Source organism: Malaclemys terrapin, chromosome 3 (assembly GCF_027887155.1).
Source record: "Malaclemys terrapin pileata isolate rMalTer1 chromosome 3, rMalTer1.hap1, whole genome shotgun sequence".
NCBI classification, from domain to species: domain Eukaryota; kingdom Metazoa; phylum Chordata; order Testudines; family Emydidae; genus Malaclemys; species Malaclemys terrapin.
The window spans coordinates 143789716-143812728 of NC_071507.1; the positions used below are offsets into that span (position 1 = coordinate 143789716).

The 23013-nt window shown below is 38.6% G+C and overlaps 2 protein-coding genes across 4 annotated transcripts in view; both read right to left on the bottom strand.

Annotated features, from left to right (window-relative positions):
- The window catches only part of MRAP2 (melanocortin 2 receptor accessory protein 2), an 88711-nt gene extending 87689 nt beyond the window's left edge, over positions 1-1022 (bottom strand). The window contains exon 1 of the mRNA XM_054024273.1: positions 743-1022. Coding sequence (XP_053880248.1) covers positions 743-750 — 8 coding nt within the window. The 5' untranslated portion in view covers positions 751-1022. The remainder of the gene's footprint in view (positions 1-742) is intronic.
- Positions 1023-2735: 1713 nt separating this feature from the next.
- LOC128834901 (cytochrome b5 reductase 4) overlaps positions 2736-23013 on the bottom strand; it is a 71301-nt gene continuing 51023 nt past the window's right edge. For all 3 annotated transcript variants that reach the window (XM_054024079.1, XM_054024080.1, XM_054024078.1), the window contains 5 exons: positions 18535-18687; positions 17728-17878; positions 13491-13577; positions 4458-4622; positions 2736-3391 (listed from right to left, as the gene is read on the bottom strand). In XM_054024079.1, the coding sequence (XP_053880054.1) occupies positions 3337-3391; positions 4458-4622; positions 13491-13577; positions 17728-17878; positions 18535-18687 (611 nt within the window). In that variant the 3' untranslated portion in view covers positions 2736-3336. The remainder of the gene's footprint in view (positions 3392-4457; positions 4623-13490; positions 13578-17727; positions 17879-18534; positions 18688-23013) is intronic.

The following is a 23013-nucleotide window of genomic DNA, read 5'->3' on the forward strand; positions in this document are numbered from 1 at the left end:
CATTCACTCTTGTGCATCAACAGCAGCTGCTTCACTCCAGGGGGGATTTGCCCTGGAGGACAGCAGGAAGCACTTATTTTGTTGCCTGCCCCTGTGGATTCCACCAGGCAGGAGCAGATCTAAGTTGTTGTTGGGGATCCAGAGGAACCTCCTTGGCAGAGATGGTCTCCATCCATGCCACAGGCCCTGTCCTTACTCTCTATTCTGGCAATCCTACAGTAAGATTACACAAACAACAAGGAGTCTGGTGGCACCTTAAAGACTAACAGATTTATTTGGGCATAAGCTTTCGTGGGTAAAAACCTCACTTCTTCAGATTTTACCCACGAAAGCTTATGCCCAAATAAATCTGTTAGTCTTTAAGGTGCCACCAGACTCCTTGTTTTTGTAGATACAGACTAACATGGCTACCCCCTGATACTTAAGATTACACAGTTTTCCAGAAAAAATCCTTAGTTGCTAGAACGAATAAAAAAATGTGACTTTAAAAATGAGTATGAATTTAATTAAGGTAATTGATTAAAGTCAGTAGCTTTATCCAGGTACCATGTGAATTCCAACATACCACAAACAACGTACCTCAGTAGTGACCTGAAACACCTATGTCCTATACCAAACTATACTGTAGTTTTGCTAAGAAAATAAAAACAGAGTGCAAGGAAAAGGAAGTTACAGACATAGGCTTGCAACCTACATTAGGATTTGAATTTAGGCCCCCACAAACACTACTTCACACACTTACCGTGGCATCAAATACCCCTGTATACAAGAACCTTCTCTTTTTGTCAGGTCCAACCGCTACCTCAGTTTCCTTCTTGCAGGTAGAGTAGTTTGTCTCTCTAGTCAAACTGAGAAGCTACTCCTCTCTTCCACGGTACACAGTTCAGCTAAACAACAGAACCTTGGGGCTCTTTATAGCCCACTCCAAAGAAACCCATCTTCTGAAGACCTACAAGATTTTTATACACCAGAAAGAAGCACAAAAGGGTAGAACTCTCAGGGACACTTTAAGTAGTCCCTGAAGGAACCAGAATATTCAGAGAACTGAAGCACAGTTTTTTGTATTGGTTTCAATACATAAACAAGTGCATTATTTGTTCATATATTAATGAATTTCTCTCCCTCCCAAATCATGTGTTACTAACTGCCATCCTGAATACTGGGGTAGTAAAATATTCACAACTTGGAGAGAATTATTAATTGTATTTTCAACCGCAGCCCTTTTAAGAGATTTGCCATTAAACTGACATTTCGTAATATGCTCATAATTTCAAAGCAAAGCAATATCATGGCTCAAATAAAAGATTACATATTAAATATTTGCATATTCCCAGGCCTTAATAATGTAAAGTTGGCTGTTGGGTTTTTTAAGCTTTAAGTTAATGTAGCAAGAAAAGCAATCCACATGAGGGTGTTAAAAAAGAGGGGTGGGGTGGGGAGGGAGAATCCATCTGCTTTGAATCTAAGGGTGTGTCTACACTTTGGAGATTACATCGGCCTAACAGTATATAGTGCAGACGCAGGTTACCAAACAGAAGGCATTTTTCTGTCAGTGTAGGAACCCCATCTACCCCCAAAAAGTTAGCTACATTGACCTAAGCCCTCTTCTGTCAACATAACTATGTCTACACTGGGGTTTTTGTAGGCATAGCTACATCAGGTGGAGGTGTGGCTTTTTCACACCCCCTGAGCAATGTAGCTATGCCAATGAAACTTTTCCATGTAGACCAGGCCTAAATCAAAACTGGAGGTCTTTCTAAAAGGTATACTCTAGTTCAAACACCAGCTATCAAGCTAGATGGAGGATCTGTTAAGCCAGCCAAGGGACCATTAATTACTATAATTAGAAAATGTCTGAAGCATTCTGCTAGTAGAGTCAGTCAGAACTGTAAACGTTTTCAGTGACAAGCTGTCAAGATGGTCCAAAAACCTATCTTCTGCTAGGAAACACAATGTAATAATATTGTCATTTCCACTTATAGCCTTTTTGTGTAAAGAAAGAGTACTATCAAACTGACTGTTGGTTTTCATTCGTCTCAGATGGTTCAATTTGGGATAGCCAGTTACTGGCACATATCAGTTTCAGCTTTTGACAAAAGTGGTTACTGTCACCCTAACACTCCTTTTACATGTGCTGAATAAAGGATGCTTCCATTGCGAGCCTGGTGTTAACAAGGATTTTGAAGCAGGACAGATATAGCCATTCAGATTTGTAAAGTAGCACGTCAACAATACTAAAAGCCACAAGGGAATGTTGTGTATGGGCAATATTACTTGCAACAGATGGGGCACCACATAATCCTAAAACCAAGCAAAAGTAAATAGTTTTGCTGATTATCTCTGCTGTTTTTTCAAAGTCTCACTCTGTAGTAAATTATAGCAAATCACCCAATATTTAACCTTGAATAACTGGAGAGCAGAGGCACAGACCCAAACAATCTAACGTATTGCAATCTATGTCATAATCTAAGGTACTTATACATTCCCCCATCACTGTAGTATCAGAGCATCTTACAATCGGATGTATTTATCCTCACACCAGTGGTGAAGCAAGGAAGTGCTATTATACTCATTTTAGAAATGAGGAACTGTGGCTAAATGCAGGAATTCTGTGGTGCAGCATGAATTTGGACCCAGGTCTCCAAGTCCTAGGCTAGTGCCCTGCCCACCGGATCATCCTTCCCATCTGCCTTCCACTTTATCATATATATGACAGTGATACTCCACTCACCGTGTGCATTTTAACAAGTATCCAATATTTACCTCTTTATTACTTAGTGCATCTTTACTCATAGTTTGCCATACATATGAGCACCTTATTTATCAATATTATGTACAAGGACAAGAACATGTTTTGATCACTTAAAAGTAAAACACGGTTTTGATACCAATAAGAACATAGTGTAAGTGATCATTTACCTGAGTTAACAGTGCAATATATAAATTCAGACAGTATTGCTAAGACATTTTACAGTAAAGAACAGTGTTTCAAGTAAAAATCTATATAATCAGTACTTAGGATGGTAATAAATCAGAGCTATGAGGAAAGAGTTCTAGGCTAACAAAATTAAATATCTAATATGTACTGTTCACATTTACTTGCCTCTGCAATAAATTAATATCCTAGCTGAACTGTAAATATTAGCAAAAATACAAAAGCAAGAAAACAGTATAAAATTCTTTTACCCCAAATGCATATACCATTCAAGAAATATTTTGATACCAAGAGTCAAATTTTAATGCATACAAAATATTTTTCTTTTAAAGAATTTAAACTTATTTATGAATGTAAATAAAGAAGATTGATGAATTAAACAGTCATATCCTCATATTGTTTTATGCAGTAAAACTATGGATCTCTTCTTTGGAATATCCAAGATCCTGCAGAAACCTGAAAATCAGTAATCAAATTTGTTACTTCGCATGTAAGGAAATATGAATTGCAGAACAGTAAAGCTAAACAGTTTGCAGTTCAGCAACAGTCTCTCTCTTTTTCCAGAAGATGACCTTCTGAAATCAGTCTGGCTATGCAAATACATTAAGAACAAACTCCATGTCCATACAGAAATTCATACACACTGCATAAAAATACTTAATATGATGCTATATCAATTTCTAAAAAAACCAAGAATGTGTAATATTTTGAAATATTTCAGATTTAGTTCCCACTGAAATCTTAAAAAAAAAAAAAAAAAAATATATTGGTCAGATTAAATATTTTTAGATCTCTGAAACTGCTCTGACTTCAACAGATGTATCCAGCGTTGACATTTGGCCCACTGTTTTGAGGATGGATATGCTTGTTTTCCTTGCATCTTTTCTTTTTTATATTCCATAGGTTTTTAGTATAACTATAAAATGACTATAAATGCACTGAAAGCTTTAATGTTTCTACAGGATTTTAATAGAACAACTTCTTCAAATTCAATTCGGACTCAGCTGACACTATCAGAAATTGGCACCACTTAGACAGCTCTTTTCAGAAATTCCAGTATATCAGAGACATAATCCCATTTGGAAAAAGTGATGAGTTTCAAAATTCTCAAGCAACACTTAGATCTATCAAAACGTGTGACATAGCTACAAAAAATAACTGGAAAGTGATATTTTGCTAAGAGTAAAAGCTTTAACAACTTGGTGAAACTTGGACTGTAGTTAATATTGGCATGAACGGATGTTTCTATAAGTTTTAAGCTAATATGGTCATAACATTTTAGTAACCTATATTACATAAAAAGAATGGCACATAGTATGCAACATTAGTTTAAAAAACAAGATTTTCCCTATGATTGTATTCTAGCCTTTTGTAATTATCTATTGCTTAATAAACACAAACATTTACAAAAATGGTTTTACTCGCATATAAGGAAAATTCAAAGTACCATTTTAGAAATTCTAAAAGGGGGTAAAATTATACAGTTCACCTCAGGCACAGGAATAATTATTTTTACACTCACTGTATTCCTTGCTCTGTGAAAGGTGCTGGACCGCAGACACAAATAAGTACTTCAGAGTCTTTTTTGCTTCTTTTCACAAACTCAGAAAGGAGAGATGAAGAAATTTTTCCCTGTTTGCCAGTCCCTTCTTTTTTTGGCTCTGAGAGAATAAATTGAACCTCAAACCTGCAAAACAGGAGGAAATGTAAATATATTGCTTCCATACAGACATCTCTAGCACTATCAATGTAGCTCAGGGTAGATAAAATCATAGATATTTTGGCTGCCAAATTTTAAAGAAAGTCAAACCACTGAACTGGTGGAATTTACTGGCTTAGCACCTGGAACCAGAGTTTGTTGAAGTGCTAAACCATCTTTTGACAGCAGTAATCTCCTGCAGGTATAGAAAGAATATTTTCTTCATTTCACTTTATTCAACTAGTTCAGTTGAATGACTAGTTCATTCAAAGTTGAGAAATCAACTGGGAGCTGAAAAAGATGTTTTCCACTTCCTCTTACACATAGTGTTTATTTATAGCTGAGCTTTACTAGTTCTAAACCTTGAACCACACAGTGGCCAGAAACAATCCATTCCATACTTCTTTTCTTTAATAAATCGGTTAGTTTTGCATGCAAAACGTGTTTTGAAACATTTTTGATACTCTTTTTCCTTATGTATCCAGCATATTTTAATTAATAAACACAATTTTACAATGCTGTTCTTGTGCATTTTTAATTGACTTTGAATTTCCATCCAAACAGAGCTTGACGCAAATCTCAAATAAAAAAAATTAATCACCTAGTAAGAAATGCATCATTCACCATTTTCTAACATAAAAATTAAGAACATGAATAAATGTCAGTTAAACTATGTAATTGTTTAAATCAATCATAGAATCGTAGGATTGGAAGGGACCACGAAAGGTCTTCTAGTCCAGTCCCCTACACACATAGCAGGACCAAGTATAGACCAACCCTGACAGGTGTTTGTCTAACCTGCTCTTAAAAATCTTAGAGCACAGAGATTCCACAACCCCTCGTGGCAATTTATTCCGGTGCTTAACTACCCTGACAGTTAGGAAGTTTTTCCTAATGTTCAACCTAAACTGCCCTTGCTGCAATTTAAGCCCTTGCTTCTTGTCCTATCCTCCTTGTAACAACCTGTTATGTACTTGACAATTGTTATGTCCCCCCTCAGTCCTCTCTTCTCCAGACTAAACAAACTTAATTTTTTCAATCTTCCCTCATAGGTCATGTTTTCTAAGTCTTTAATCATTTTTACTGTTCTTCTCTGGACTTTTTCCAAATCTTTCCTGAAATGTGGTGCACAGAACTGGACACAATACATAAGTCCTTGGACTTACGTCACAATTGGTTCCTGAACATTGCATCATAAGTCAAAACGTTGTAACTCAGAACCGCAATCCACTCCATGAGTGTTGTAAAGTCGAAACCAATTGTCGTAAGTTGAATCAGGGTGTCAATTCAGAAACGTCCTAAGTGCTGTTTGTCATAAGTCGAATGTCGTAAAGTTGAGGACTGCCTGTACTCCAGCTGAGGCCTAATCAGCGCGGAGTAGAACAGAAGAATTACTTCTTGTGTCTTGCTTACAACACTCCTGCTAATACATCTCAGAATGATGTTTGCTTTTTTTGCAACACTGTTGATTCATATTTAGCTTGTGATCCATTATGACCCCCAGATCCCTTTCCACTGTACTTCTTCCTAGGCAGTCATTTCCCATTTTGTATGGGTGCAACTGATTGTTCCTTCCAAAGTGGAGTAATGCGCATTTGTCCTTATTGAATTTCATCCTATTTACTTCAGACCATCTCTCCAGTTTGTCCAGATCATTTTGAATTACAATCCTATCCTCCAAAGCACTTGCAACCCCTCCCGGCTTGGTATCGTCCGCAATCTTTATAAGTGTACTCGCTATGCAATTATCTAAATCATTGATGAAGACATTGAACAAAATTGGACCCAGAAGTGGTCCCTGCAGGACCCCACTCAATATGCCCTTCCAACTTGACTGTGAACCACTAATAACTACTTTCTGGGGACAGTTTTCCAACCAGTTATGCACCCACCTTATAGTAGCTCCATCTAGGCTGTATTTCCCTAGTTTGCTTATGAGAAGGTTATGTGATACAGTATCAAAAGCTTTACTAAAGTCAAGATATACCATATCTACCGCTTCCCCCTATCCACAAGGCTTGTTACCCTGTCAAAGAAAACTATTAGGTTGGTTTGACATGATTTGCTCTTGACAAATCCATGCTGTTACTTATCACCTTATTATCTTCTAGGTGTCTGCAAACTGATTGCTTAATTATTTGCTCCATTATCTTTCCAGGTACAGAAGGTAAGCTGACTGGTCTGTAATTCCCCAGGTTGTTCTTATTTCCCTTTTCATAGGTGAGCACTATATCTGCCCTTTTCCAGTTCTCTGGAATCTCACCTATCTTACATGACTTTTCAAAGGTAACCACTAATGGCGCAGATATCTCCTCAAATCAGCTTCTTGAGTATTCCAAGCTGTATTTCATCAGGACCTGGGGACCTGAAAACATCTAACTTGTCTAAGTAATTTTTAACTTGTTCTTTCCCTATTTTAGCCTCTGATCCTATCTCATTTTCACTGACATCCATTAAGTTAGAGGTTCAATTGCCACTAAACTTTTTGATGAAAACAAAACAAACAAAAAAAATGTATATAGCTATAATGTATCTTCCTGGTTAGCAAAAAGAAGCACCAAATTTAGTTGCAATTCAACATGTTTAGATGGTTACCAACCAATGAGAATCAACCTTTCTTTTGGAAAATAACTAAAAGTACAAATGCAAAACAATATTAAAATTGATTAAATCAAGGTTTCTTACTTGCTCATTTAAATCATGGTTAAAATTGTTGATATAAATCACTGATTTAAAATAAATCCACTCTGATGCATTTTAGAGCTAATGATTTCCAAGACATACTTACCTCTTCCACCCCTAAAGGCTGACTGCCAAGACAGGCACTACCTGACAACAACACAGAATGGGAAAGAAATCTGGGCTAAAACTTTGGCTCCACTTCACAGTAGAACAGTGAGTTATTAGACAGGGAGTGGAACCTACTAAGCCAGATGTTTGCCCAAAACCATGAGTCTCCATGCCAGGAGAAAGGGAAAAGAGCCTTTTAAATAGGAGACTTAAAACTGGAGTTTTCTTCCAGAACTTGAGGGACAGTCTCAAAGGTGGCAGGCTGTCTGAATATTGGATCCTCCCCATGGCTAGGTTGTAAGCTGGGAAACTGTTCAAAGGCAATAGGCAACTAGTATTAGAAAAGGGATTTTATCTAATACAGAAGTGTAAAGCCTGAAGTTTCGTCAGTTTATTTACTGTATAACTTGTATGTTTGCTCTCCCTTATCATTTCATCTTTGAATCTTTTTCTATTAAATAAACCTTTTGTTTATTTTTACCCTAAGCAGGGTTTGTTATGCAAGCTCTGTGGAGTGTGGGGGCCCAAGTGAACTGATAACTGGGGGCTAGTTTCACACCTTTGGTGGTGACAAACCAGAGGGGGAAAGTCCAAGTGTCTGGTAGCTAAGAACTCAGGAAGGATGGATTTGAGGAGGCTCAGGACTAGAAAGGCTGATGGTGTCATCCTACAGGGAGTAACTAGTCTGATGGAAGCCAGGGTGAGGCCTGTGCTTGTGGGCAGGCTACTGGTGTCCGGGATGTGAGCCACAGTAGCACAGCATTAAGGCACACTCAGGTTATAAGGCAGGCAGTGACAGAACCTCTCACCTGTCTGGGTGACCCCCAAAATCTCACAGTTACAAGTAGAAATAATAAGTAAAATCTTAACTTTGGATTTCTAAGACATCATTTGTGGGTTTTCTCCCCTCGAAAACTCCCATTCTCAAGGGTTTTCCCTCCCCACCAAAATGAAATGCCTTAACTCCAGGTTAAACTTTTGCCTGAGAATTTCATTAGGTTTGTTTCAACTTTCTAACATTTCATAATTGACAGGATTACTGTGCAAGTTGCAACCTTCATAACAACTTCAACTTAAAATCAGTTTATAGGTAGATACCATCCTTGTGAAACAAATTTGCCATTTGTAAACCAATGCATTCTGCAGTTAAAATGCACAAGTTAGTAAAATGTCCACGAAGTGAGCTTTTATTCAACCTTCCATTATAAGGTTCTCTCAACCTTTAGCTGGTAGAAACTAAAATATCTCCACAATGATACAATCATAGTATGAAAGTTTGTAAATCAGTTATTCATCAAACTGCTACTTAGTTTTAAAAGGAGTGTATTTTCTATTTAATTCTCAATAGCTATTAAAACCGATTACTATGAACATTAAAATTTTTAAAATGAAAGCTACTCAGTGACAAGTTGCCTAATTATTTATTTTGAACATTTTAAGTATAAGAATAATTTTATACTTTTGTAAATTAAAAAGTTTATGTTTTAACTTAAATTGGCTTTTACTAATTTATCAATATATTATTACTGTCATAATATATATTTAGTATTTCACAATCCACAATAATTTGGATGTACAGATAACACCTAATGCTGTAAGCCACTTACAAGCTATGCACTTTGTTATAGATAAACTGAACTCCAGAAGAAAAATCACCAAATCTACCAAAAAAATGAAAGAATTTCCCCCATGCCCATTCTATACCCTGATCAACCTACCCGGTCAGGAAAAGTTTGCAAAAATAGTCCTTGCATTGTGCATCTTAGAACATACACTTGCAGTAAATGTCATGGCACAACCCTGATCTGCTTAAACTGTGATTCTCCTCCCTGAAAAGATACTGTAAAAATGGCACTGTGAGGCTGACTGTCACAACTGTTTCCATAACAAACATGTTTTATAAGTAATGATTTTTCTTATTACCAACCCTGAAAATTCAGCCTGGTCTCTGATAGACATGCTGGGTTCTTTACATCTCATACACCATACCATTTATAAAGTTCTTCAAGCCATGTTATGCCTTTAACTCCTGTGGAAAGCCACTGCCTTCAAAAGATTTGCACAGGTGTAACTATCTGAACAATTCTGTTGAAGGTGCACATAATGGAATAGAATCTGCAATCTGCTGTTCCATAGAGGTGTTCTTTTTCAGCACTAATGAAAGTAGAAGGCAGTAAAACGAATTTTCGGCACTAAGTAAATACTATTATGAATACACATGGAGGAAAATGTCACTGTAAAAGTGACACCATATTTGGCATTTTCAAATTAAGAAAAACTTTTTGTTTGAGTCAAGTTTACTACTACCACCCTCTCTCCATGAGAATCTACAGCAGATTGTTATGCACATAACATTCTCTAGACCTCAGAATGTTCTAGTCCTAATTAATCAAGAGAACATTGGAGCAAAATAACCCCCTGAAGTTGTTAAAGTTCAACTCATTTTTCCGCCACATTAAATCCCATCTCCCACTTTAAAAGTTTAAAGAAACACATCCCTGACGTTTATCTTATTTTACACATATTCCCAGTTTAATCAAAAAATAAATCAGGGGTAGTCAATTATTTTTTGTCAAGGTGAAAATTTCTTCATCAAAGTATAGCCAAGGTCCAGACTCCAGAGAAACATTTTTCACACGGCAATAATGGTACAGTAAAAGCTGTTTTATCCAGCACTTCACCAAGCAGAAAGCTCTATAAACCAGCATTTCTGATCTTCACTGAAATGCCTGTTTACAGTCCAGTTGGTGCGGGGTTGGCGGGGGCTTGGGGTGCCGGAACTGGGGGCCACTCACCTTGGGCGGCTTCCCGCAAGCGGCGACCTGTCCCGGCTGCTTCTAGACAGCTCTGCGCCCTGCCTCCACCCGCAGGCGCCGTAGCTGAAGCTATTGAATATGCACTCTTGAGTCAGGATTTTATCCATTTAGAGACTGCTGTGACAATCTGCATATGGCACACAACAGGTGAAGCGAAGAACAAAACAATTCAGTTCTGTCCAGACCAAAGCCTAGACATTGCCTGACATTTAATGTATGGAGACACTGCTCCTCCAGAGATGAATGTAACTTACTTAAGAACTCAGGTAAATATAAAGCCTGATTCAAAATGAAACTGAGAAACCACTTTAGACAAAAATTTGGGATGTAGCCATAAAGTCACTTTGTCCTTAGAGAATTGTGTGCAAGCAGGCTCTGCTATTAGAGCCTGCAACTCAGATTCTCGTTCTGGATGTTATCGCTACCAAAAATACAGTCTTCTGACACAAAAGTGGAAAGGGACAAGATGCCAGGGGCTCAAATGAAGGTCCTATTAAAGCCACCAGGACCATGTCAAGGTCCCACAGAGGAACTGGCTTTTGGACCGGATGATGGAGACGAAGAAGAAGCCCTTTTAAGAATCTTGCTGCCTGGTATTGGAGAAGACTGATCTTCCCTGCATGGGAGGATGAAACACCGATATCCTTACCAGATGCACCCTTAATGAGCTAAGTGCAAATCCCGACGACTGAAGGTGCAGCAAGTACTCCAAAATGTCCTGAATAGAAGCCAGCGTCAGTTGAACTCCAGCGGCCAGGGACCACACTAAAAACCGCTTCCATTTAATTGAATAGGCAATTCTGGTAGAGGGCTTTCTATTGTTGAGTAGGATGTGTTGGAACAGCCACCAAACACCATTCTTTTGCCTCATTCAGCCATGAATCAGTCACATCATGAGATGTAGGGAGCTGAGCATGGGATCCAAAGTGCGGCCATGACTCTGAGTGAGTAGGTCAGAGTGGAGAGGAAATGATATGGGAGGCTGAACTGACAGTGCAAGAAGGCTGGAGAACCAGCACTGCCTCGGCCACACTGGAGCAAAGAGAACGAGCTTGGACCAATCTGTCTTCAGCTTGTGGATGTCCTGTAGAATGATTGGGATCGTGTGAAAGGCATACAGGAGAGCCAACTGCCAGCTTAGATGGGATGTGTCAGACAGGAGGCCCAGACTGAGGCCCCCCTCAAGAGCAGAACAGATGACATTTCCTGTTGTCCCTTGTAGCAAACAGATCAATTGTCTGAATACCCAAAACTGCAAAGATGACCTGAAGGACACTTGTCTTCAGAGACCATTTGTGACTTGGGAAAAATTCCTGCTGAGATGGTTCATGAGATGATTCTGGACCCCAGGGTAAGTGATCAGCTATCGGAGTGATATTCTCCTTGATGCACAACTGCCACAACATGATTGCCTCCTGGCAGAACATGCTGACCTGTGCTCCCCCTTGCTTCTTCACATAATACACTGTGGTGATATTTTCAGAGTATTTGAACCATTGAGCCCCTAATACAGTCCGGAAAAGCATGAAATGCATTGTAGATGGCCCAATATGCAGTGAGGACTCCTACTCTGACCTCAGACCCTGAGCTTTAAGTGACCCAGCCTATCAGGGAGGCATCACTGACAACTGAGCTATTGGCAGTATAATGACAAACCGGTAATGACAGAAGTCCCCTTTTCTGGGAAAACCCAGGATCAGGGTGACATGGAAATATAATGAAATGAAAATACTAGACAACTAAAAATGATTAAAGTTTGTGTATGCGTATTGTATGGGTTACATAAGACAAATGCTTAACGCTGATTGGAGAAAAGTTAAGGAATAGGTAATGTGGACATGTATGAGAATGTAAGCAAAGGAGGGCCCAAGCTGGAGGAATACCAGGCCAGAAAGTGAAGGAACTGGCCTGAAGAACCAGACCAGGGATCAGAGGCGGTGATGGCCATCCTGATGTACAGGAGAACTTTCCAGTGCTCCAGAATGCAGTAACAGGGGATCCCAGCCGAATCTATTTTATATGTTTATCATCTGGCATAAATATATGTTCAAACACTGTGACAATAATTCTGTCTGAAATTTTATAAATAAAGGTGAAAATTGATTAAGCCTAAATTGGGTATACTCATAGTTTCCCACCTTACATTACCAAGATGCAGATTCACTTTTCAAGTTCTAGAAACATCACCAGAACATCTCATTTAAAATGGAGTAGTGTACAGACATTATTATAAAAGCCATTCTTGAAACATGGTTCATGGAACAGCAGTGTTTTGTGGACAACTTACTAGTGATTCATGCCTACCTGTTGGAATGCATGGTGCTATCTACTGATTTTCAACTGCTCAAAAGCCCAAATTCAGCTAAGTATTTGAGCATATGCTTAAGTCTATCCCTACTGAGAAAGGCACATATTTAAACAGCTCATGTTATAACAGCTAAATTAAGAGGAAAATTTACCAGCGCAAGCTTAAAAACTCATCCCCTCTACCCTTACTGTGGTGGTGGTAAACTGATGGTGTCCACTATATTACTTACCCATTTAAAAAAGAGTTACTTCCTCCAGATAAGTGGTAAATGTGGTAGAATTTATGATTGCTTTATAATTCAAAATACTTCTGCAAAGATCATTTCCCTAGCCTGTTACTTTTACCATGTCAACACCTCCTTCTTGCATTCTTCCACTGGCTTCCTTTTCTTAATTGCATCAAACACACACTACTTGTATTCACTTTCCAGGCATATCCCCACCCTATGATCTCTCACACACTATCAAGATGTCAGCTTCCACCTCCACTTGGTCCATCATGCCAGTCTCCATCACCCACTTGTTACATTTTCAAACAAGCACCTTTGCGCTTTCTCCCATGCTGTCCCTAATGCTTGGGAGGAGCTCCCCATAAACATCTGCAAAAACTAGCATATCCTCCTCCAAAGTCTTCCATGAAATTCTCCCTTTCCATAATGCCTACAAAAAAACCTTCGCAATGGTTAAACTGCTGGTGAACAGAGACCACTGTCTATCATACTGGCCAGTACTGTCTCATTGTTTCCTTGTACTCCTCTGTCTGTTAATATCCATCGATTGTCTCATCTTATTAGATTGTAAGCTTCTGAGGGACCATCTTTGTTTTGTTTTTGTACACTACCTAGCATCATGGAGTCCTGGACTCTGACTAGAGCACCTAGGTGCTACAATAATATAAATAATAAATAATTTATAAATGAAATTCTATCAAACTATTTAATACCTTTTATCTTTCAGGGCTAACTGCTCCAGCTGGTTTCTCCAAAGTATATCATCTTCTGTTTTGTTGAAGAACATCAACTTCACTGTCCTTAAAAAAAAACAAAAAACAGAACACATACACACACACACAACTTCAAGATCAAGCTTTTAACTATGCAGGAATGTGTAGCAATAATTAAATAGAAAGAAAATACTGCACATCTCCAGAACACATTTAATTATGAAGCTATTTAAGACCTATATTCTCTTAAGGACAAGAATGATGAATTTTTTAGGAATTTCACAGACTTCAGTAACAGGACTATATATCTACCTAAAAGTTGTTCTTTAGTGTCTCAATAGTATCTAAGTGTTATTGTGCTATGCTATTTTAATAAATGTTACGTAAGTAAAACCCCTGCACACCTCTAAATAATTTGAACATTATACACTCCATGTTGTACAGATAAATTTTGAGCTTCAAAATGGTGATGATGGATTCTGGTTTCATCATTTGCCATTAGCTTTATAAATTATAGTATATTACCTGGTCTTAAGGTAATCTGGTTTTGAAGATATTTAGGTGAAAACTGGTGCTGATGAGACACTAACCCAATAGTCCAACAATGACTTCTCACTGGAACACAGTACCAATGCATTATGCCCTTAATTTTAAATTGCAGTTTATATAACATCCGTTATCCCAAATGACTCCAGAACAATTTACAAACTACAGATATATATAGAGTGGTCAGATATTATTGTGATGGGCATTATAGAAATAGCAGAGACACAAGAGTCACTTTATCTACCATGAAATGCAGCTATACTTCTGGGTGACTTGCTGCAACAAGATGACGACAGTGATCAAGGCCCCCCATGTCCTTGTGGTAGATTAGACCTATATAATACTGCACTGCCTCCTCTCACAGCACTCCAATTTAGTTTAATCAATACAGTGTTTTTAAGGTTATTTTTACATGAAATTTTACATGGCCCTCAAATTTTAACATACTACAGATTTTTCTATCGATAAGTAACTGCAACACAGAAGCTTTTGAGGAAGCTGGAGGCAATGGAAGCTGAATAAGGGGCAGAGGCTTTTGGCAACCAGGAAAGGGCAAAAGATGGTTTTAGTTTGGGGCATATAAGTATTCAGAAAGCAGCTGAAGTTTCTGACACTGGAGGGATGCACCCCCTCTTTCCCTCCCTTGTGGGCAGGGGCAGAATGACTAAGAGCTTGCCTACATGCAGAATTGCACCCATTTAAATTAAGATGCAATTTTAAGACACTTTAGTTAAAATGGTACAAAAGGCTCTGTCGACACTTCAATCTACCACAGGCTTATTTCAATTTAGCATAAATCAATTAGGAACAGGTTTAAAACTAAAAAAATCTAAAATAAATTACTAGTCCATCATGTAGATAATAAATCTATTAAATCCGCTCGCATTCCATATTTCTTGGCAATTGCATTTTACTGAACAGGTTTAACTAAACTGATGCAAACATACATAGACAAAGTCTATCGGGGGGGGGATGGAGATTTGAATTCCTTCTATCTAACAATAACAAGTAATCATATTAGCTTGCAATTAAAGAGTTAATGTAGACATTTAAGTTATACTCCAGATTTAACATCCCATTGACATGAGTCAGGCAGTTCACACCTATCTCACTCCTATTGTATCAGGTAGCCTGCAAGCTCAGGCAGACATCAGTATTGATTTACATTAGGTTCACATTTATACACTTATCTTTTAAGGTCTAGAGACTTCATTTCTAAAAAAAAATTAAATGCTTACTCGCTGGAGCAGAATTATGTGGAAGTTAAAAAATAATCTACAATTCAGCGTGAATTTATATGGCCATGAAACTGCATCTTCAGAGTCTTGATCCTAATCCTTTGCACGTAGAACTAACACCAGGCAGCACATTAAAAAATACAATGAAGAAAGGAGAAAATGGGTAAATCTGGGCCAAAAGTCTGATTACCCACTCTGGCACTTTGAGTGCAGAACGTGGGGGTCCGCAAGGATTCTAAAAATTAATACTTGCCACTCCAGGCCTGTATTAAACTCCCAAGGTTACAGCTTCTCTCTGACCTTGGATGGGTAGATGCTGCCACCACCCAAGTGCAAACCCCCACCCCTTTTTGAGAACCCAGGAAGGAGCACTTGGGAATTCCTTCCTGTGGGGTACCCTCAAGGCCTTTCAGTCCCTCCTCCCCCCCCGCCCCCCCCGGGGAAGAGCTGAGAAAGAAAAAGGAAATCAGCTGTTGCCACCAGCTAATTAAACAACATATGCACAAACCTCTTAGGACTCTCTCTCTCACACACACACACACACACAACCAATCCTGTTCTTAAAAATGGTAAATTTTATTAAAAACAAAAAGAAAGAAAATACATCTGGAATTTAGGCTTTTTGCCAGATCTTAAAAAAAAATTACAAAAATTAAGCATCAAGATAGCTCTCTTGAGGTTCAGCTTAAAGATTACAAGCAAAACCAAAACATTTGGGGGGTTAGCACAAAAAATCTGGGGACCAAAAATAGGGCAATTTAACATGGACATTTTTAGAACACAATACAGTGGGAAAATGTGTTACGAATGTAATTTGGTTTTATACCACACATCCAGCTTCACAGTCCACACAATAAAAAATATAAAAATTAAAAGCACCACTCTTGCAACTTTTAGAAAAGAAAGTGGGTTTTCAAGAAATATGAAGGACAGATAATAAGGAGCCAATTGTGGTCAGAACCATCAAGTTTAAGCAGATTGTTTGAAATACACATGGCCCACCACCAATTTAAATACCAATGGTACCAACTTAAAGTCAATCCAACATTTTAAAGGCATTCCTTATAAAAGCCAGAAGACAAGCAGAAAATAATCAGGTTTCAGAGTAGCAGCCGTGTTAGTCTGTATCCGCAAAAAGAACAGGAGTACTTGTGGCACCTTAGAGACTAACAAATTTATTTGAGCATAAGCTTTCGTGGGCTACAGCCCACTTCATCAGATGCATAGACTGGAACATACAGCCATTCCCAGTCTCTGTTCAAACTTAAGTCTCAGAGACTGCTGAACTTGAATTAATATGCAAATTAGATACAATTAACTTAAGTTTGAACAGAGACTGGGAATGGTTGGGTCATTACACTAATTGAATCTATTTCCCCATGTTAAGTATCCTCACACCTTCTATGGGTCATCTTGATTATCACTTCAAAAGTTTTTTTCTCCTGCTGATGATAGCTCATCTCAATTGATTGGCCTCTTACAGTTGGTATGGCTACTTCCACCTTTTCATGTTCTCTGTATGTATAAATATCTTCTTGCTGTATGTTCCAGTCTATGCATCCGATGAAGTGGGCTGTAGCCCACAAAAGCTTATGCTCAAAAAAATTTGTTAGTCTCTAAGGTGCCACAAGTACTCCTGTTCTTTTTAGAAAATAATCAGTCACTCAAACCAGTGAGAAAACATGTTGCTGCATTCTGAACAAGGTGATAGAACCCCTGTTGAGAACACCACAATAAGCGACTCTGGAATCCTTTAGCAAGTTCATAGGATAAATAAGAGAAGAGCCTATGCATGCAAAATAGTTTTCATACTATGTATGAAACATGGTCTTCTATGGAAAGGATAAGGTCAAAAGTAATGCCAGGATTCTTCACTGTCAGTGGACTTGCTGAGCAGTAGTGAATAAGCAGGGAATGCAAAAGAATCATAGCACCTCCATAACCACCTTTACCCTCCAACAAGGCCTTGTTTTCTCAGAATTAAGGATAAGGTATCCCAATACACCTAACTAGCAATACTATCCAAACGTTCTTCCAGGTAACTAAGATGCTGATCTTTCAGATTCCACTGGGCAAGGGAAAGTTATATACCATCTGCTACCAATGAGAAACACCAGCAGTATCCAGGTTTCAGAGTAGCAGCCGTGTTAGTCTGTATCCGCAAAAAGAACAGGAGTACGAGTCCACGAAAGCTTATGCTCTAATAAATTTGTTAGTCTCTAAGGTGCCACAAGTACAGCAGTATCCAGTCACCATCTACGCTTGAGCTCCCAAAGTCCACAGATCAGGGAAAAATTTCCCTGAAACAGACCAGGCTTTACAGTACACCAAGGTACAACACTTCCTAATTCATTTTCTGTTATTCCTATAGAACTGATTTCAGTCATTTACCCTTTACTTCCTCATTAAAAATTAATCTGGTTTGGTGCCTAAGCCATAAGGAGTATACTAACCTCAGACCACAAACATTAGTCAGAACATAGTTCAGTAGTTTAACCATTGGTGTGAAGCCTGTGCCTGCTGCCAATAAAAAGAGATCTTCTAAAGTTTGAACTTGCGACTTCTTGAAGCTACCTCCAGAATTGCTCACGGAAATATAGTCTCCTATATAACAAAAACAGAACAGTAAACGTTACTGAAGTGGAAGTCAGAATATTGGTGATCTATTCTATACAAGCTCTTATGCTGCCCTCATCACTGTAGTATCTGAGCATTTTCAAGAACAGCACTGACATGACTAATATCTGTCACACGTGGTTCATTTTCTCTCATTCTGTCACCAAAGAAAAACTGGATGTGCAATGTAATGTTTTGATAGGGTGTTTGAGGTGTTTGGTTTTTTTGGTATAAATACACACAGAGCTATAGTTTAGATTAGTAATGACAAAGTCAAAAGTGTGTCTTGCACTTGGAGCAGTAGGCATTGAGGTTTGTGTTAACATCAATCATACAAAAATAAACCTAAGTTTTTTTTCCAAGTAGCAGAGAAATGGTAAATAATGTACATAGAAAGAAACTTTACAATAAGCTAGCTATAATTATTTAGGGAAAACTCTGGAAGTGTAGACCCCAATGTGATATTTTACAGTATACAGTTCCTAACAAAACTACACAGGATACGGCTAAAGGAATAAGGTTTCAAATATTAAATGTAACAGGGGCACAAAGGAGAAAACACACATATGTAAGTGGGTACCAACTTGAACAGTCTGTGGTGGGAAACATACATATAAAATGATTTAGTGCAAGAAAACACTTACCAATTTGCAGGTGGTCAAGTTCTGGTGTGAAAAGCCCATTGGGATAAATTTTGATCATTAAAATTAGGTGTGTACTATCCTGGTGAGATGGTTCTTTGAAATCTGATTTCAAAGAACAAGATACAGGTGTATATGGCTTCACTATCTCAGTACCTATGCAAACATAAGAAAAGCGCAAAATGAAACTTCTAGCACAAAAGAAGACTCATACCAAGTGATTTTAATGCGATCATATTCATTAAGCAGCCTCTCTACTCCTATAATTTCTCAGCAGCTGTTTCAAATTTTTAAGTTTTTTTTTTTAATAAAACAGGTTTTAGCATTAAACACAAACAAAAAAAGTAAATGTAGCCAAGCATTATTTCAGATTTATACGAAATTATAAGACAAGTCTCAGCTAATTTACTAACTCCAGCTAGCTCAAGGACTAAGCCTACTACCCATGGTAAAATGTGTTGATGTAGCTGCATCCCCACCCAGAGCCTTTCCACCCTATTTCAAACAATTACTTTATGCCGAAAAAAACCTTTATCTTAATACATAGCACCACACACATACACCCTTCGAGGTGTGTCCCTCTGGATGCTCCACCTCAGATGCACATTTGCCTCTCGTGCCCTTGACTGGAGATTTCTAGCTAGCATTGCCCGTTCAGCCTTCCCACATGCCCTATGCCTCCTCATGGAAGACCCCGAGGTTATACACGGGTGTGCGGGCAAACCTCCCTCAGTTCTTCTCTACTGAGTAAGAAAATCCTCTAAGGAACAACCGAAGCAGAGGGAAAGGAGGGCAGTAGTGGAGCACCCGTAGGCACCTACATCTTGAAGAACTACAGTTACGGCGCAAGGCAATGTTTCCTCCTTCTTGTACATCCCTATTAGTACACTGTACACCAGCATACATGTCAAGGCAGCAGGTTACAGAAGAAGTTCCCGATGTTATGTGGGATGCATTTTATTTTTTTTAAGCAACTCAGTATTGCAAGGAGTGAGTGAAGTAAAGGTTTCAGCAATTCTCTACCCATTACTGTACCTAAAATATTCCTATCATCACCTTGCCATTCGTTATGGTCTTGCATAGTTAAGGAAGCATCAAAATTTTCTCTTTTACAGAATCTTTACATCAGTGTCTCACCTTTTTAGTAAATATGCAATGGGGAATTTGAACCAAATTTCAGCCACTAATTAACATGATCTCCAATATATATTTTGTGTTTGTATGTTGATTTCCCCCCCAAAGAGTGCACCTCTGCTGCCTGCTATGCAGTAACATTGTTGACATCAGAACTAATCAGCCCCTCACTCACTCCAGTTCATTTGCATACTTGGGAAGAATCACTATCTGCCCTGGTTGTCATGGCTACCTTTGATGACTGATTTGCCTCAGAAGACTAACATTATTGCAGAGAAGGGGCCCACAAGGAACAGTAATCAAAACAGAGTGGGTTCAGATAAGCTCCTACTGTATTCCTTTGAGTCTGAACTGTAAGTTACACTGCTTCTTTTCAAATGGTAATTCTTACTTTTCTCAAGAAGGGTTACATGAAAATAAGCAACAAAACTACAGCTCCTTTTCATCTATTAGTTATGCTTCTTACAAATTGGAGGTTATGGTTTTGAACATTTACCTTTTTAAAGAATGGGAAATTATAGACATGAGTCCCTATTCAAACTGTTACCCAGTTATAAAGTCTGTCATTTAGAAGCTGCAGTAACAGCAAAGTTGCATTAAAAACGTGCTTTGTTTGCAAACAATTTAATTACTTGCCACATATTGGTCAATATGGCTCTGAGTGGTGAAATACAGAGTTTCAAAGATGACAATGGCAATAAAACACATATTAACGACAACCGCCACGTAGGCCTTCTGATTTTAGGTTTCAACTAACAAACACCAAAACAATACTGTACCCACCATACAAAAAAGCAATTTTTTTATTCAATAAAAACACTGAAAAAACACCGGGAATGGTTACATGCAATAAAGGTTTGCCTACACAAAGCAGAAGGGGTGTGATTTCTAAAGTGCACATATATCTTGCACATTAATAGGTCCATGTAGCCCCTATTGGTTCACACTAAAGGTTCCTAGGAGCACTTTATTGTAGTGCTATGACCCTGAGAGCACCCACATGCCAGAGGGCAAAGGGCACCCCAGCATGTACAATAAGAGTCAGCTGGCCTGACCAACTCATTGTTGTCATAAACTGCATCTAAAAGATGTCATGTAAGGTATCATATGTGAACTGGTAACAGGCTGGTCATTATCATCACTGCATGGTGTACATAGGGGTGATATATGAAAAGTTATAATGTATTTGGCAGACAAGGCTTACATCACTCCACCCTAGACAAAGAAATGTGGTACCATCTGCTTGAATGTGTCTCCAGCGTAAACGGAGACAAAAAAACAATGAAAGCACATTAACATAAAAGGTAAACAAAGCAATCAAATGATTGACAGCCACTTAACTATCTTGACAGGGGGAGGAGAATGCAAAAATTAACATGGCATCAGGTCCCTGGTGGACACCTGACTTCGAAAACTGGGGCTTTGTCTACACTGGCAAATGAAAGACAAAACTTTTGTCATTCAGAGGTGTTAAAAACACACACACACACACACACACACACTCACTCTCCCCCCGAAAGACAAAAGTTTTGCCAACGACAAGCGCCGGTGTGAATAGTGCTTTGTTGGCAATAGTTTCCACACAGTGTTTCAAACTGAAGAGTAAAATCCACAGCCAAACTAGCAAGCTGGTGCTGTGTAGTGTCTCTTTAGAAGCACAGGGAACTTGATACAGTTTTGTGAGTGCTACAGTGAGAGGGGCTGAGCACTGCAAAGGAAACAGCATTGGGTAGAGTCGGGATTGTTGGTGTCACGCTGCAAGGATTAACCAGGCTGGCGGTGAGGTCACTGTACCGTAACCAGACTGCTCTGAGCCAAAACTGCACAGCACAGAAGCACCCAAGGTTACAGAGCAGGTGGTGACAACCTCTTCTGGGCTGGGTGAACCCCCAAAGTACCACAACCAGTACAACAAGAAAACTAAGGAATATTACAAAGAGATTACTCTCTTTCCAGTATAAGCTGTAATGAAAGTCCCAAAAAGCCCAGATTTTTGGACATCCCCATGAGACTCAGAAATTGCTATTAATGAATGCATCCGAAGAAGTGGGCTGTAGTCCACGAAAGCTTATGCTCTAATAAATTTGTTAGTCTCTAAGGTGCCACAAGTACTCCTGTTCTTTCTCCAAAATAGAAGCCCTAAAATGAGTAAGTGCTTTATTATTTAAATAGCACACACATAAAAGATTCTCTCAAAATGTAAAGAAATTCACAAAAAGATTTAATTTAACATTACTTAAAGTTCCTCTCTATTAACAAATACATAAAAAGTAGGAAATGCCAAGTTAAGGATTTAATAAGGAACACAAAGTTGCAAAGTCAAGCACTAAAGTTAGGAAATGCCATTGCGAACATTGCCTTTACAGCCTTAATTTGGCCCCCTGATGCTTCTACATTATATGATGCAGCCTCCACTTGCACACAGATTGATTACCTATGAAAAGTTTGGTGTACTTTACTTGCCGAGCATCACATGATAACTCTGTGGCAGAGGTAGGGATAAAATCCAAGTCTCCAGGGTGGCATTCAACTTCCCTTTCTCTTCTTGCAGCCCCCTGCCTCATTCAGTACAAGCCTTCCAACTTCTGTAACAAATGCAACTATGTCTCTCAAGAATGTGGATTTTTCACACCCTGAGAGACATATTATGTTGACCTAATTTTCTAGCATAGACCATGCCTGTGTCATAATGCATACACACATGGTGGCCACATTAAGACTGACAACATTCATTCTGGCACTTCCTAACTTAAGAACACTTGACTTTGCAAGATTTTAATCCTTTTTAATCCTTGTAAGAGGCCTTGTAATGGATAGCAGATGAAAGTAATTGTGCTGTTTCCCTTTGCCTGTTACAGAATCCAGATCACCCATATATTAGATCTGCAGAATGTATCCGATTGTCCATCTTTGACATCATGAAGGCTCAGTACAGCCACATAAGTGATGTTAGCTTCACAAACAATGCATGACTCTGCATCTATTTTTTAAAATTTAATTTTGCTATTTATATTTGCCAGACAACCCACTCAATCTAAGAGGTTTGTCCATCTCTTAACACCCTGAAAGATCATCAGAAAGGGTTAAGGTCTTCATCTTCCACATCCTTGTGCTAATCTGAGAATAAGCATCTAGGGCTGGAATGAAAAACTACTTTCTATTGTAACTAGTTGTTTTGTGTTTTCTGGCTACTTTTACCCATCTTTCGCTTCAGTGTTTACAGGTGCAGTTTTCACATGAGGAGCACAGGGCATCAGGTGTTCCAAGAATAGGCTGGCCCTTTTACTTTGGTTGCCTAATTGGCTACAGAGTACCAACGGGCCACTTGGAGCTTTTTGCTTTTTTATC